A 17,062-nucleotide genomic window follows, 5' to 3' on the forward strand; every position below is an offset into this window, starting at 1 on the left:
GACTGCGTCCCACAACCTGACTCGGGGCCAAATCTCTCCTCTGCCCCAACAGACTCTTCTATCCCTCCCTCACAGCACTGGCCACACTGCTCTGTGACGGCTGGTTTCCTACCCCACCGGAAATTTCCAGGGGACAGAAAGCACCTGTCTGGTTTACCACCCCTCCTCCAGCACCTGGCATCTAGCAGGTGCTCAGTAAACGGGCATTGAATACAGGACTGTCCAGAGCAGGAGTTCAGAATGAACAGGACGAAATGGAAGATGAAACACTTTTATAAGGTACATCCTTTTAACAGGATGAAAGGCTTCAGTCAAAGGAATGGATTGTCAGGTGGAGATTCAGGCATCCGTGGTGGCCCCTCCCTGGCCAGGGGGCAGAGGCCAGCAGGGCACATAAGACAAGGGGTCCTGCCCCCTGTGTCCCCTGGGGTTCTCAGGAGCACAAGTCTGGCTGCACCTCCCTGCCGGCAAAGGGAGACAAGGAGCTGCGGTTGAGAAGATACTGAGCAGCAAAGTCAGAGTATTTTCATGAAACAGGAGTAGAAAATTTATGGAAAAAATGTCATTTTTGTTATTGTTTATGGCTGAGTAGTATTCCATTGTATAAATATACCACAACTTCTTTATCCAGTCATCTGTCGATGGACATTTAGGGTGCTTCCTGCTGTACACCAGAAACTGACACAACATTGTAAACTAACTATACTTCAATAGAAATATATATATATACCCAAAAAAATGAGCCTGGACACAGTCACATTACAGCCCCAGCCATGCCGGAGCCCCTGGAAAAGGCTCCCACCGAGCCAACCCCTGGGACCTGGACAGACCGCCTGGTCTGGGCCTCCTCCTCCCTGCTGGATTTCCCCCACAGGGTGTGTGTGTGTGTGTGTGTGTGTGTGTGTGTATGTGGAGGGGTGCCTGCGTGCATGGTCTGGGGACAGCTGTTCCCTCATGCCTTCATGGTAAGCTCTGGGGTTCCTTGGGGGCCTCCCAAGCCAGGACTCGGGTGGAGGAGTGATGCTGGGGACCGTCTTCCATCTTCGCTTCTCCCAGCTGTTCAGTCCAGCGCTCAAGCCCCCTAGTGGCTCCTGAGAAAGGGTCCCCAGCTCCAACAGGACCTCATGGGTCCTGCAGCTCCCCTTCCTCATGCAGAATCCAGAAGAGACTCTGGGTTGGGAAGGGTGAGTTTCTATGGCATGTCCGCCAGCTGGCAGGAGGCAGCGCCTGGTGGACAGTGTGGCCGGCACGGCAGGCCCTGGTAGCAGGGCCCTCAGGTGAGCACCTGGACATGGGAGCTTGTCTTGCCGACGAGGCCTGCGCAGGAGGAGGGGGTGGGGAAACTGACCTCCAAGGAGTCAGCTTTTTCAACCTCAGCGTTTTCATAGGAGACCAGCTCCTGGCAGGGGTAGGGGGTAGTCTGGAGATATGAGACTGAGGCCTTGTGAACGTGGGGCACAGAGGCCATTCACCAAGTCCAGGGCAGTGGGCTGAGGTGGAGGGGCTACAGCGGGGACAAGGAGAGAGCTCCGGGAACATGTGTCCCTTCCCCGCCTAGGGAAACGGGCAGCCTTCCTAGGTGCGAGAACTCAGCGGACTTTGCGTGGGGCCAAGGCTGTGCTCTGCTGGGGGCTGGGGACACCAATACACAGAACAGAACAGGGATCACAAGGCCCATCAGAGGAAACGGACCAAAGTGCTGGGAATAAATCCCGGTACCCCCGCCCCAGGCAACACCCGGCACCCCAGCGTTGCAGGCAGGGGCGGGGAAGGATGCGGGCGTCCAGGGCCGCGGGCCACATGGCCCAAGTCCGCAAACTTCACGCTGGCCGGGCCCGTCCTCCCCTGAGGAGCCCAGGCTGCGGGCGCGCCGGGCCGTCTCTGTCGCCATCCAGAGGCGCGGCTCTGGCGCTTCGTCCCCTCCGCCGCGGGCCTCCCCCGCCAGTCCCGGGGCCCGCGCGAGGCCCCCGCTGCGCCGGGCACGCGCGTCGGGCGCGCCCCTCGCATCGCTGGTCGGCGCGCCGAGCCCGGGCGCGCAGCGACGCCCAGAGCGGCAGGGCCGGCGTCCCCGGGCTCGGCGGGCGCGGGCGCGGGCGCGGCGCGCGGGGCGGGCCGGCGCGGGGCGCAGTGGGCCGGAGCCCGGGCGCGGCGGCGGCGGCGGCGGCGGCGGCGGAGGATGGCGCGCGCGGGGCCCGCACGTGGAGGCCGGCGCGGGGGCGCGGGCAGGGCCGGCTGCTGAGACGCGCTGCTGCCCCCCGCGCGGGCGCCGCGGCTTCAATGGCGCCATCGCCCAGGACAAGCAGCCGGCAAGATGCGACCACCCTGCCCAGCATGTCCTCAACTTTTTGGGCGTTCATGATCCTGGCCAGCCTGCTCATCGCCTACTGCAGTGAGTACCGCGCGGCCCGGGCCCCCGCACGGCCCCTTCGGCCCGGCCCCGGCCCCCGATCCCGGGCCGCGGCCCCGGCGGGGCGCCCTGCGGGCCGCCCCGAGTCTGTGAGGAGTTACGAGCTCCGGGCGCGCCTTTCCCCAGGTCCCCGCCGGTCCTTCGCTTGGCCGGGAGGGCGAGGGTCCCCCCAGGCTCCCAGCTCTCTTGCACTTCAGAGGCCGGCGCCGCTGCCGAGCCTCCCTCCCCCGACTCTGGGGCAGGGCCCAGGCGCCAGGCCCCGGGTGGCGCGGCGCGTCCCTGCGCGGCGGTGCCCGCGGCTGCCCGGCGTGCCGCCGCCGCCGCTCCCGGCCCAGGCCCGCGGTCTGAGCCGGGCCGGCGGCTTCCTGGCGGAGCCGCGCGCTCCGGAGGCGGCGGCGGGTCCGGGGCGGGCGGGCAGCGCTGCCCGGGGTGTCGGCGGAGCGCCCTGCCCAGAGCCTTCCGCTGGCGACACTCCCGCGGGGGATGTGGGGGCGCGGCAGCCGAGTCCGGAGCGGGGCGCCCGGGGCAGCAGCGGGGCTCGAGCTAGGACACCCGGCTGGAGCTGCTGTCGCCCCGGGAAGCAGGCTCGCCAGGCGCTTTCCTAAAAAAGGGGAGAAGTGAGAGGTGGGGTGCCCGGAGAGGTCCCGCTGCTGCCGCGGGCATTTCGCGACTAGTGTCCGGGGACCTGAGCCGGTGACTCAGTGGGTCTGGCGCGGGGCCGCGGGCTCGGGGCTGGGGAGGCACGGGCTGGCGGGTGCCCCGGGCACAGGCTGGAGGCTGGGGGACCGGGAACAGGCTCGAGGTCTGCTGGGGTGCGTGGGGATGGGGCTGAAGGAATGGGGGTGGTCAGACACCGGGCACAGCCTAGGGACTGGGGTGGGAGGGGGTGGGCAGTGCTCCAGACACAGGTTCGCCGCTGGTCGGGGTGGGTCGGGAGTGCTCAGCGTCCCGGGCACAGGCTCCTGGCCGGGATGGCGCGAGCTGGTCGGCTCTCCGCCGACCGCCTGGCACAGGGTCTCGTTCCCTTTCCACCCCAGCGAGAGGGAAGGACGGGTGCTGAGGAACAACACCTGTCATGGAGAATTGCCACGGGCGCCGGAACCGATGGAAAAATATGGATTCTTTACCAAAAAAAAAAAAAAAAAAAAAAAGAGGCCGGCGCCAAGCCTCGTTCCACCTCGCAGGCCCTTGGCCTCGGAGCTCCCAGTTCCAGCCCGCCGCTGTCTCCAAAATGGGACCGCAGCGAGCCATGGAGATCCCGGCCGCTTGCGGTCGCCCGAGTCCTGGGACAGCCCAGCCCGCGGGAATCGCGAGGGAAGCCCGGTGCTCAGAGCAGGAATTGTGCTGCTCCGCTCAGCCCCCTTCTGCACTTCTCTCTAGCTGCTGGCGCCGCTGTGGCACCTCGCGGGGAGGGGTCTGGGAGCGGGAAGATCCCCTGCCGGGTGGCTAGCCCAGCTGCCCAGGCTGGCACTTAGATCCGGCATGCACCCTGGGCGCCCCTCCGAGGGCACCGGCTGGGCTGGCTGCCTGGAGCGGGGCCTGGGGGTTTGAGCCAGGTCTGCTCCCTCTGGGGGCAGCCGCCCCCGGGGCCAGAGCAGAGCCCTAGCCAGCTTCCTTGGTGGTGGGGAAAGGGCTGAAGGCGGAACAACCCAGGGGCTCACGGAGGAGGGGGCATTTGAGTGCACCTCCTGGCGGCATCACGGGAGAGGGGCTCATTCAGCAGTGTCTGGGGAGGGGATCGTTGTGCTGCCGTCTCTGGCCGGCTCTGGGGACGATGTCCTTGGTGCCAAGGCGAGATCCCGGCAACCACAGGCTGGCGGGGAGGCAGCCCTCCAGGTGCAGGAAAGAGCAGCTGATTGTTGTTAAGCACATGGCACCTCCGCCCCGTGGCTTCAGCGCTTCACGCCCCAGGCGCACCAGCCAGGCCTCCCTTTCTCACCTTCTCCATGTGCGCAGCCTCCGCGGCCCCGCCCCCCGCCCCCTCCCCCGGCACCGCGGGACCTGAAGGCACACCGCTCCGTCTATCCTGACACTCACACCTTTGCGGGGCTGGGACTGCTGCCTGCCTCTCTCGGGGGTCAGAGTGCAGCCTCCGGCAGCTGCTCAGACGCTTGGTGGAACCCAGACCCCGTCCTCCACTCAGGCTGCCTTTAGGAGGCCTCCCTGGCCTTCTGGAAACAGCTCTTCCAGCAGGACAAGGACATTTCGTAAAAAATGTCTTATCCAGAAGAGCAGAAATCATTAATAACGAAAGCTTGGGTTAACCACATCTTGACGGCTGTGTCCATCGCCATGTGAGGGAATAATGACAATAAGATAATGTTTTTGGACACACCCCGTTACACCAAATGCACTTGGAGAAATTAGACATTTCCCTAAAACACAAACAGGCATGTGCACTTGGAGAAATGAAACATTTCACTAAAATACAAAATAGACATAATAATAATTTATAGCTTGGAACATCAGTCCTAGAGAAAAAGAAGTCCTTTCTTTTTAGAATTGATAAAGCAAATAAAATGCAAATTAACAGTTCCTGTGAGTTCATTTTCTTTTCCAGTATATCTGGGATAAAGAAGAACAGTTAGAATCCGTGTTTGTAAATTGTTTTTGTTATCAGTCGGGATTTTTATTGCCCCAAATGTTTTTGTGTTATGGAGCAGATATATTTGTATCATATTAATTAGGGAAACTGATACGTATCATAGAAGATTCAATTATCCTGCCTATTAGATTGGGGCGTTCCTCTGCAGCATGCAAGGTGTTGACTTCCTGGCGCTGCTGAAAAGAAGACTGGACTGTTTCTTGGCCTGGTTGTCGGCTGGCGGGTGCTACGTTCTTGGGCCAGGGAAAGCCCTCCCTTCTCTGCAGCCCGCTGAGATTCCTGTTTAAGGAGTTGGGCTCCACCCTCTGGCTGGAGAAGGACCTGCAGCCCATCAATTAGCTTAGTTGCTATAGTGACACAGCCTTGTCATTTTCTCCTATTGGGGAAGAAAAGCAGGAAGGGGAGAGGGGCCCCTCGATGCTGTCTTAAAGATGCACACTCCGTCTCAGTGTGCTCTCCCTGAACAGCAGGGCTGCACGCCTGGTAAAGGGTGGGCTTGCGGGTGGAGAGCTTGGAGGAGGAAGTTGAAATTCTCCTTCGTTCTGCTCTGGGGAAACATCTGTCCTTGTGGCTTAGAAAACGCTGATTGAGAGCGTCTTCCCCTTAGCGTGTCTGGAGCGGAGAGGGCTGCCTGGACCTGGTCCTCGGCTCGAGTGGGACAGCTCTGGCGAAGCCTGGTTTCACTATGTGCTGGGCTCGTCCCCATGACCCCGAAGACGCGGTGTCTCACGCTGGCAGACGACGTATCGGCTGTAGTAACAGTGAGGGACGCGGAGGGAACGGTGGGCCTGTGCCTGCCCCACCGCACTAAGCCTTGACTTGACACTTGTGCGCAGGCTTTCATTTGAAGGTGGAGAAGGCGGTGCTTCCCCGTGGTTGCACGTCCCCTGTCTGGACAGGCTTGGTGGACAGACCTTCCTGGTGTGTAAACGGTGGCAGGAAAGCCTTTATTTTCAAGCACCAGGGAGCAGGGTGGGGAGAGGCAGTGTGACTGTTTTTGACTTTTTTCTTCGCAAATAAATCTCATCAGAGTTGAATTGTAGCTTTAAGTTAACTTCACGTCCTCGGCCGCAGCCGTGAGAAGAAATTGCAAACAGCATCTGAATTGTTTTTAATCCATTAGAATCCTAATGGAGCGTGGGCTCTCTGATGTTGCATTTCCTTTATAAATATAATTTATTGCATATTTAGGAGAGATTAGAATATGCCACTTTTCTGCTGTTGAAATTTTATTTCTGGAGTTTGTGAAGAGGTAAAATGGAGACTACTGGAAAGTTAATGGAGTGGCAGCACTCAGAAGTTTATTTCGTGTCCTTTTTTTCCCTCCTCCTGTTCCCTCCTTTATTTGATGAATTTCCAGCAGGAGGAGAGGTGCTGTTTATTTCTTTCAGCTCCATAGAGAGAGGTTTTACCTGTGCATGGGGTTCGTATTCGCTGAGCTCCGTACTCCAGGACCAGGGAGGTGGAGGCAGTCTTGCCCCTGGAAGGCAGCCAGGCTGACTGGTGCCCCTTCCCCTGAGACACCAAGGGAGGGTCCACACCCTCTTGGATGCTCCCTGACATCTCAGTCCCCGCAGCAAGGCCAGAAGACAGTGTACCCAAGATGGGGGCTGCCGGGGGCGAGTACAGCTCAGTGGTAGAGTGCGTGCTTGGCATGAACAAGGTCCAGGGTTCAATCCCCAGTCCCTCCATTAAATAATAAATAAATAAGTAAATAAAAGTAATTAACTCCCCCCTAAAAAATAAATAAAATAATACTTAAAAAAAACGAGGTGAGCTGCTCAGCCCACCCGCTCTGTTCCCTGCTCTGGACCTGCCACTTGACAGCCACGGCGTGAAATATGCAGATCAACTTTTGTGGCATGAAGTATTTTCAGGTGACTTTTATGGGTGTAATTATGGGAGGATGTTATGATAATGTGGCAATAGAAAAGGGAAGAAAAGCAAAACATTAAAATCCCCGTTTCTTTATGTAGCGTCACAGCTGTGCTGATTTAGAAGGGCTCATTTTTGCATTAAAATGTGGTGCTCCGGAGTTAACGACCTTGACAGAATGCCACCTGTCACCCAGAGCCGTGGGTGCCGGCCGAGTGACAGGAGGAGACCGGTGACAAGGAGGCCAGGGGCCGGGACCCTTGCTGGAGGGAGGCCCGCGGAGAGGGGCCTGAGCCTCTGCTGGGTCAGGTTGCTGGGAAGACCGTCACTCGCCGCCCTCCCAGGGGCCTGGGTGGCACACGGGACTGACAGTGCCTGGCGGTGTCCCTTTCTGAAAGCGGCTGCGCAGGCCATGGGTAGCCCCCGAGCCCAGCTTGGGGCTGCCGGGGCTGCCCCAGGGCTCCCACGGCGTCTGGGAAGCCTCCAGCCTGCCGCTCCCTCCCCTGGCCCCTCCACGCGGTTTCCAGATCTGGGCCCTGGAGCAGCGCTCACTGAGGCTCCCAGCAGGCAGCACAAGCTGTCTTGATGGCTGGGCTTTCCAGAAACAGCCCCGCAGCTGGCAACGGATCCGGGCAAGCCTCCCCGGCTCTCCTTCACCCCGGCGGGTGCGGTGGAGGGCTCCCGCAGGCCCTCTCACGTTCACTTATTTACTCGAAGGGCTGGCAGGAGTCGAGGGAGGACTCAGTCTTGTCTCCAACGAGGCCGGCGGGACTCCTCTGGCCTGCCCTGGTCCCGGTGGCCCTCAGGAGTCCCCGTTCCAACTTTGCGTGCCCGCGGTGTCCTCGGGGATGGCGGGTCCAGGCCTGGTGGGACAGTGGCTCCCAGGTGAGATGTCCCCGGGAGAGGCCCCACTCATCTCAGTGCCCTTCCCCGCTGTCCTGGTGGTGCTGGGTGGTGCTGGGTGCTGCTGCACCCCCTGCTGTGGAGGGACTGGCCTCTGTGGGGCCCCACCTGGGGACCTGGCTCCCTTTCCGAGTGTGTTGAATGAGGCAGGAGCAGTGGAGGACCAGCTCCAGGCGTCTGGGTGAGGCATGGTGCTCAGTGGCTTCTCTGTCTCCAGGCTGGCTGCCAGGAGGTCCTCATGCGTGGCTCCCCTAGAACGGAGCTGTGCACCCGTCCTGCCCTCCCGTCGTCCACCTCCTCCCCTTTCACCTCACTGGGGCCTCACAAAGCCAGATCTTTCCTGCCCGGTGGCTCTCTCCATCCCTCTGTCCTGGCCTGCCCGAGTCCAGCCCCGGGGCCTGCACCCCAGCACCTCCCTTCTTGGGAGCGTGCTAACAGCCCTCAGTGCTACGGAATGCACAAAGGGAACCCCGAGCTGGACTGGGCTCCAGAAAACGACCTGACCCCAGTGTCAGAGGCCCCTTCCTCCAGGAAGCCTCCCCTGAGCACACAGCCTCCTCCCCTTTCCAGTGCGCTCATTCATCTGGACACCGGCTCTCAAGGCTCTTTTCCCACCTCTGTTTTCTACTCTGAGCCCCAGGCACTGACTGCCGATTCTCTGAACAAACATGCATTGATACGGAGCCCTGGGCCAGTGATCTGTTATGGGGCGGGGCTGAAGGGCTGGGGGTGGGGCCCAAGGTTTGGGGCGGGGCCAACGTGTTAGGTGTGGCCAAAGGGCTGGGGGCGGGACCGGAGAGAGGTCTTCTGACAAATGAAATATTTGTGGGGTCTGGAGGATCAGTCTGGTTCTAACACTGTCTGATTAAAAAGAAAGAAAAAGAAAAGTTGTGGACTCTCCGTGAAACGTTCGCTGTTCTGTGATGTATTTGTGGCTGGGCTCTCACAGGGCCAGGGTAAGAACCCACCTGCCGCCTGGTGCTCCCTGGTTTGTTGAATCAAGACTCAGGTCCTGGCGGCGTGGCAACCGTGTCCCTGTCTGTAGCTGAAGGGCCAGCGCTGGGATGCGCTGACGTTCAGCCCCGACGCCTTCCCCGCAGGCCAGGCAGGTGGGCGCGTCCCCGCAGCCTGCGCCCCAGCCAGGCGGAGCCTGGGACAGGCTGTCTGCTGGGAGGGGAGGCTCCCCGCGCGCGCTGTGTCTCCAGGGCCTGGAGCCAGCCTCGGGGGCCGCGAGTTGCTTGCAGCCTCTCTGCCGCGTAGTGATTGCTCCGCATCCCGCGTGGAACTCTGTTGCCGGTGGTGATAAAGCCGTGCGCAGGCGATCAGACCTTCCTGACCCAGTGCGGTGACGGGGAGCCCACCGCCCTCCATCAGCTCCCCACCTGCTCAGTGATGCTCGCCTTCCTGGGAGGCAGTTGAGTCTCTGGGTGTAACTTCGGAGGTTCCTCTCTAAAGCCTTTTGGAACAAATTCATAAATGTCTTTCCCTCTGGAAGGTTCTGCTGCCTCTGGCAGGACTTGGCTGTCTGGAAGCTGCCTTTATTTCAGTCCTTTTGGGAGGGGACCAGAGCCAGCTGCCTGTACCCCCATTGGAGCTCCACCGGGCACTTTCTGGTCCAGCCTGCTCCCACCCACCGGCCTGGGCCTGGGCCTTGGGTGGGAGCAGTGCCCGGTGTCAGGGGGCCCATGCCAGTGGAGCCTACAGACCCACGAAGTGCCAGAATGCCCTGGGCCCGGCAGGGGTCCGTCCCGGGCCCCCGGGAAGCCTGTGGCCACCCTCCTCCGGGAGTCACCTCCCTCTCATGCGCCCTCCTTGTGAGTCTGAACTTCGGTGTTTCTCGTGCCACGCTCCTGCCAGGCATTCTCCCTGCTTTTTCAGGTGGCAGCAGCTTTCCCCGGGTCCTCACGTGGTCCAGGGCCCTGCGTGGGCACGTGCACAGGGTGTGCGGACGTTTACGTGGCTGCATGTCGAGCTGAGTCTGAGGGCACCCCTGCAAACACGTGCCCGTGGAGCACACACGCACACCTGCAGCCCCCGGACCCAGCCTGCACTTTGCTTTTCAGCCTCAGATTCCGAGTGTCTTGAACCAAGCCCGTGGTCTGCCCCGACCAAAGTCAGTCACTTCCACCTCAGGTGGGAGGGAGACCCCAGGTGGTGCGGCTGGCACTTCACTGGTCCTCAGGACTTTCCTCACCAGAGAGTCCTTCACCAGCAAGGCGGGACGCCCGGGTGCAGCCTGGCCACTTCCTTTGTGGACAGAGGCTAGACATGGCTGGACAGAGGCCATGCAGGGAAGGGCCGGACCGTTCGGAGCTCAGGCCTCCCCTCGCTGTGCCGGCTCCTGCCCCCGCCCGGCCTCCTCCGGCTGCGTCTGCTTCTGTTTGCGCACATGTGCACACACCGTGGACACACGTCCTGTCCCTTCCATTGGGGCCTGTTTCTGCACCTCAAGGTGCTAATCATCTCGCCAGTCCCAAGACTTTAGGAGGATAAGCCCAGAGCTGAGGTTCGCAGATTTGCAGGGTTCTGACCCGCGATCCCAGAGCAAATCCCCGTGTGACAGACGGCAGCTTGGGCTTGCCGGGACCTGGCCCCTCACGCTGCAGCCCAGGTTGGAGTGACGGCTGCTTGCTTTCTGCTTCAGCTCCTCGGGCTGAAGGACCAGCGGGCTTTCGCTGTAGTGCACACAAGGAGGCTGAGACATCACTGGACAAACACCTCGAGTGTGCTTTCAAACGAGGGGCGGCTCCCGCGGGTCACCTGGTGCCACGTGGGCTGGGCTGGGCTAGGGTGGTGCCCCGGGGTCCCTGAGCACACATAGCGTGTGGCCTGGTCCTCAGGGCGCAGGGACCCTCTCTGCGGAGCAAGAACTGCAGGTGGGTGGCCCCTGTAGGTTTGCTGCTGTCTCCGCTTCTGCCCCGGCCGAGCCGGAAAGCAGACCCTGCTGGGGCTCTCCTGGCACTGAGCAGCCGTGTAATGATGTCGCTGAGAGGCCCTGGGACCTCGCGCATAGTCACCTCTGCAGCCGGGCCCCTCTGTGGGCCCTTCCCCGCTGGCATCCTTCCACATGCCACCTGCCACAGCCACCTCGGGGCCCCGCGTGCAGGTAGGCTTGGCGCTCCAGCAGGTGGGCCCGCGCCCAGCGGCTCCTCCCAAGGGAGGCTGGTGCCTGGCACGTCTGCTGGAAGGAGTGAGTGAGGAGGAGGGTGGGGGCTCATGCACCCCGCTGGCTTCCTAAGGCTCCTTCTGAAGTAGCTCAGTCACTCTGACCCTTCCCTCTGCCCAGGGCTCCTCTGGCTCCAGACCGGCCAGCTGGGCCCTCCCAGGCACCTGGCCCTGCCTCTCTTGCCCCACCTCAGTCACACCCCGTCCATCCTTGCAGCCACCCTCCAGACATTCCGAGTGACCGCAGATCCCCAAGACCACACTGTCCCACACCAGCCTCATGGAGCCCATGCCCCCGTCCTGCCCCCGCCTGGTTGGCTCTGTCTCCATCCTGGTGATCCCCCTCCCTGCCCCCCAGGACTGGCTCATATGCTCGATGGGGAATTGCCGTGGAGGAAGTGCGTGGACTGATGGGAGGGCCTGCTCTCCTGGGCACTGGGACCCGGGGCCGCACTCGCCTCACGTGCACGGAGCTCCCGCGCCAGCTGTGAGCAACCCCAGGCCTGCCCCTTGCGCTCAGGTCCCCCCCCCCCGGTGCAAGGTCCGGCAGCTGGGTGTGCTCAGGGGTGCGGCTGGGGTGAAGACGGCTCCCCGAATGTCCCTCTGGTCCAGGCTCATCTCTCCAGGGAAGGGAGTGCCCAGGGAGGGCAGGGCAGACGTGGGCCTACAGGGGGAGGCAGCTGCTTCTGGGAGGGCTGAGCTCTGCTGACCTCGCTGTACCGCCCCCAGCACACCTGCCCAGGGCCCAGGGGCAGGGGCTGGGGAGAGGTCCTTGCGCCTCACAGGTGAATACTCGCTGCACGAAGGAGGTGGTCTCCCTCCGACCCGGGCACTCGTAGGTCCTGGGAGTTCTGATGGGGTGGCCGGTAGAGCCTGACCGACCAGTGAGCCTGCACGCTGAGTGGTGTCCCCAGGGGGGGCAGTGTGCTGGCCCTGCTTGAGGCCAGAGCTGGAAGCCTAGGAGGGCCTCCTCCTCTCCCGGGAGACTGGGGGAGACTTGTGGCCACTGTCCCTGAGGCTGCTCTCTGTGCCCCTGCAACTGATGCTGCAGGCTCCCACAGCCCCAGCTGTCCTGGTCACCGTTGTGCTGTGTCCTCAGTGGGGGCCTCTCCAGGGAAGGCCCCCGGCCCCCAGCACTGCACCCCAGGTTTACCGATGGCTCTAGAACGGTTTCCCAAGAGATCGGATGGACTAGAGTTGCTGTAGAGATGGGGTCACGAGGGCCCTGAGCCTTTCAGGACACCCCCCCCCCCCGTTGGTCCCACCTGGTCACACCTGCCTTGTCCCCGTGTCTTGAATGTCCAGCGAGAAGGGACGCTGAACAGTCAGGCGGGCCCTCCTGGTGTCCTTGCTGACGACCTGTGATGGGCCAGTTTCCCCTAAGCTCTACCCCGAGGGCTTCAGTGGACGCTCAGGAAGCTCCATACCAGGGTTATGAACGTCGGTGAGCTTCCTCACTTGTTCCTGACATCACTGGTTGGTGAGATGACGGAGCAGTCTCCCTGGCCTGGTCCACCAGACCCCACACAAGTCGGCGGAGCTGGACTGAGGTCCGTGGCCCCCTGCCATCAGGTGCGGGCGGAGTCGGGGAGAAGGGCGCGGCCATCCTTCTGGGACCAGGCGTGTTGTGATGCTGCCGAAGGCTGTGGAAGATGGTCTGCAGCCCCCCCCCCGGGCCCTGAAGCCTCGCAGCTCAGGGGGAGACCCGGGCAGTTCTTGGGGGGCTTTGCTGTTAGGACGTTTCACAGCTAAACTGCTACTGTCCCCAAGCTGCCCTGAACGCCCCTGGACGCAGGTGAAGGCCTCTCTTGGCTCTGTTTTTTGATTATTTTTCTCTGTTACCTGATAGCACATCCCGATTATGGCTAAATACCATGAACGGGTTGACAGGACTCTGTTAATTAGTTGATGCTAATCTACGTTCCTCGCCACGGCCGCGGCTGAAGGAGGCCGGCCTCAGAGCCACGCCAGGCGTTCCGCGCACTCCCCTCGTGGTGCGCTGTGTCTCTTTCCCTCCCCGGCTCACCCCGGGGGCCCAGCGGCCACAGGAGCGAGCTGTGCAGGGGGCAGAGGTTGGGCTTCTGAACTGCGTGCTGGGGACCATCACGTCCACGTCTGCAGGCTGGAGAGGACAGGTGTCTGCTCCCTGTGTGTGGCGGGTGGGGCTTCTTGGGAGAGTGTCAGCTTCCCCGGGGACAGTCACCCTGAGAGGACCACGGGGGTGGCACGCCACTCACTCGGTTAAACACTCCTGTGTCCTGGAAACACTGCCTCTCCGTCAGGCCAGCTGGGGCCACCACAGCGTCCTGGTCATTCCAAACCGCACAGTGAAAATTCTCAGGACCCAGATCTGGGAGTGCACATGTGTTAATTAACTTGGGGAGGTTTCTGAACTCCATCACACTGAGATGCGAGGTCCCAAACTAAGAAAAAAGCAGAATGTGTCATCACCGTCAGCACCTGGGACATTGGGTTAAGGTTAGGGTTAGAGCTAGGGTTAGAGCTAGAGTTAGGATCAGGGTCAGGTTTAGGGTTAGAGTTAAGGTCAGGGTTAGGGTCAGGGTTAGAGTCAGGGTCAGAATCAGGGTTAGGGTTACAGTTAGGGTCTGGGTTGGGGTCAGGGTCAGGGCTAGGGTCAGGGTCAGGGTTAGGGTGTGGGTTAGGGTTAGGGTTAGAGTTAGGGACAGGGTTAGGGTCAGGGCTAGGGTCAGGGTCAGGGTTAGGGTGTGGGTTAGGGTTAGGGTTAGAGTTAGGGACAGGGTTAGGGCCAGGGTTAGGGTCAGGGTTAGGGTCAGAGTTAGGGTTAGGGTCAGGATCAAGGTCAGGGTTAGAGTTAGGGACAGGGTTAGGGTCAGGGTCAGGGTCAGGGTTAGGGCTAGGGTCAGGGTTAGGGTCAGGGTTAGGGTCAGGGTTAGGGTCAGGGTCAGGGTCAGGGTCAGAGTTAGGGTCAGGGTCAGGGTTAGAGTTAGGGACAGGGTTAGGGTCAGGGTTAGGGTCAGGGTTAGGGTGTGGGTTAGGGTCAGGGTTAGAGTTAGGGTCAGGGTTAGGGTCAGGGTTAGGGCTATGGTCAGGGTCAAGTTTAGGTTGTGAGTCAGGGTCTGAGTCAGGGTTAGGGTTTGATTTAGGGTCAGGGTCATGGTTAGGGTTGCCAGGTTGGCTTTGTGAGACACCGGCCACCATCACGTGACAAACCATGGGCCTCTTTTCACGGATTTAGATTTCATCATGTGAGTGGCCCGTTGTAGCAGAAATGCATTTGCTGAATGTGGCCAGTGTTTGGTCTGTTTTAGCTCCGTCTACATCTCAAGGTTCCAGGATGAAGAGGGAACAGATTTTAAAGGCAGAGCAGCAGAAACCCACGCAGTGGAGTGGTGACCGCTGGCCGCCCCCAGCTTTGAAGCCCGGCGTGTGTGAGCTTGACTCAGGCGGCCTGTCAGATGCTGTCATCATGGAGATGTTACAAGGCGCCCCAGGCACCATCCCTCTCTCAGGGGTTCAGAAGGGGTCTGCCTGTTACATCGGCGGAAGCTGGCAGGACACGCAATACCTCTGTCCACTCAACACGCCAACACCGCCTGCTGGGACCTGGAGGGAGCAGGTCGATAAGCCTCCTCCAGGGGATGGGACCCTCAAACCTGATGCCCGGTTTGCTCGCTCCTGGTTCTCGGGGCCGGTGAGGCTGCTGGTGCTTCTGAGAAACAGACACAGTGCCACCGAGCACACGTGGTGCGGCCTGGAAAGTGTCCTGTTGGGCGTCTGCAGGGCCCAGAAGGTTCCGTGGGGTGGGCCAGCCACCTGTGACTGGACACTTGGCACAGCCTCGTCTCCCACCGGCGCCGTGACCAGGGCTTTTGCCGGTCAGATTTCCATCAGGGCAGCTGCAGGCCCGGCACGTCCTTCCCTGCAACCCAGGTGGATGCAGTGGGGAGGGCCAGGAGCTGGCCCGCCATGCAGGCTCTCCCGCAGGCTTCCTGGCCTTGGACTTGGGTCTCCTTTCCTGTTTCCCGCACTCAGGTTTGGCGTCTCCACTTACCAGGCGCCGACAGGAGCTCCTCCAGAAGTGAGAGCTGGTCCTCAGCTCCTCGCTGTGTGGGTCCCACGTTTGCACTGGGCTCTGAGCCCGAGGCCTGACCCGGCCTCCCTGTTGTCATACTGTCCGGGGGCTCCGGGGCCTCCAAAGAGCCAGTGCTGCCGAAGTCAGTCCAGACTGGCCGCCGCTGTCGGTCATTTACACTTGTGTATGGATAAGGCTCTGATGGCTGAGGTGTGGACATGGGGATCCCACCTGGTTCCACTCTGACTTGGAAGACTGGCTCTGGCAGGTGTTTTTACCTGCATAGTGGACGGGCCGTTAGTGACTTTCTAGTCCACTGAAGTTCTAGGAGGAGACAGGTCATCTGGGCCATGGGGTCCTCATGGTCAATGCCTCGCCTTCCGGCCCAGCTGGAATGCAGACGAGGACCCTATTTGCCCCAGGAGTCTCCCCTCTGGAGCTCCTCACGCTCCTTTCCCACCAGGAGCCCCCGCCTTGTCCAGCACGCAGCGGCCCTGAGCCTCCCTCTGCGGCCCCACCCTTGCTGGTCCCCGTGTGTCCGTGACGGGTTAAGTCCTCTTCGATGCCGGGGTGGAGGTGACCTCCGGTGGAGGCACTGCCTGAATCTGCTCCTGGCACTTGATTCGTGCAAAAGAAGGACCCCTCCCCCCCCCCCATGCAGGGCTGCAGTGTCTGGAACCCTGTCCTGCAGACCTGAGCCCCGCAGACAGGACGGGGCGTCCCCCGAGGCCCCCGGAAGCACCGGCCCAGGGAGAATGGGGCCTCTGTGTGGTTCCTTCGTGGTCACTCTCTTCTGCTCAGAGAACACAGCATGTGCGCCTGTCCTTCGACAAGCAGGACAGGGGCCGGCGTGTAGCCCACATGCTGCTCACTCGCAGTGACCCAGAGGAGGTCCTCACCTGTAAAACCACATGGCCGGCGCTGCCACCGCCTCCACCTGGGGACGGCAGGGCCCTGACCGGCAGAGGTTCACCTGGACGTGGGTTCACCTACGTACCTGGCACAGGAGGGCCAGACACACCAGCCATCGCATCACGGGACGCTGTGCTGAGCTCACACCCCAAGTGATGGGGGCTCTGGGAGGCGTGTCCACCTGCACGCGGTGCCAGTCTCTGAGCTGAGCAGTCCTTGGAGAGTGCCCCCAGCACGACACTTGACTCCTGTGAGGGAGCAGCCCGAGGAGCCTTCTGGAATGCGTCCACCGGCCTGCGACCTCCAGCAGCCCACGCGGGCTTGCCTGGCCTCAGAGAGCCCCGTAGCCCATGAGCTGTCAGCGCCGAGGGTGCGTGCGTGTTGGGCTTCCGGAGGCAAGATGGGTTCTGTCCTGAGCAGGGGCTGAGGGCAGTAGTGGGGGTCGCCGACCCTGACGGCAGATGTGGGGGTGAGCACGCAGAGGCCACCGGCCAGGAGGAAAAGTGGGGGACGCGGGAGGGCTGGGCCGTCGGGAGGGCTGGGCCGTCAGGCGGGCTTCCGCCCAAGGACTGTGTTGGGTGGGAGGCGTCCTTTAGGTCCCCTGGCCTTGGGACCTTCGGGGGAGTCGCGTGTGGTCAGTTACCCCGCCCAGCCTGGCCCCCGACACAGCAGCTGCCCGAGCTGGGCCAGCTGGTCTCCTGCAAAGAGGTGTTGGAGCCTGTGCCCGGCGCGACCCTGCATCCAGAGGCGAGAGTGCTGATCCAGCCCCGAGGCGACGCTGGTGTATGGGGGGCCCTGAGCACACGGCCCTGCTTGCCCCTCGCTCAGTTACCGTCTGTGCCAAGGCCACTGGGTCCAGGCTGAGGCTACATTTCAGAGGAGGGTGGGTGCTCGGCAGTGATAACCTGTGTCTCCACAGGATGGAGAGGTGGGTGCTTGCCCCGGGCCACCTGGAGAACCAGGGACAGGCCGGCCATCCCTGTGGGGGTCTGGCTGTGTCCACTGGCTCCGGGGCTCTGCCCAGCTCTGGTTCCACCGTTCTTGTTTTGCTAGAGTTCAGTAGTTACTGAAACAAAAAAATTTTGTTTGAAAACAAAATTTCCCCTAATGATTATAGCTTTAAGAATTAAATTTAAGACAA

General features: G+C 61.6%; 1 protein-coding gene across 1 annotated transcript in view; it reads left to right on the forward strand.

Moving 5' to 3' along the window:
* Positions 1-2,157: 2,157 nt before the first annotated feature.
* The window catches only part of LOC123616957 (chemokine-like protein TAFA-5), a 169,489-nt gene continuing 154,584 nt past the window's right edge, over positions 2,158-17,062 (forward strand). Inside the window, exon 1 of the mRNA XM_074375780.1 lies at positions 2,158-2,389. Coding sequence (XP_074231881.1) covers positions 2,278-2,389 — 112 coding nt within the window. The 5' untranslated portion in view covers positions 2,158-2,277. The remainder of the gene's footprint in view (positions 2,390-17,062) is intronic.

Source organism: Camelus bactrianus, chromosome 12, assembly GCF_048773025.1.
Source record: "Camelus bactrianus isolate YW-2024 breed Bactrian camel chromosome 12, ASM4877302v1, whole genome shotgun sequence".
Classification (NCBI taxonomy): Eukaryota; Metazoa; Chordata; class Mammalia; order Artiodactyla; family Camelidae; genus Camelus; species Camelus bactrianus.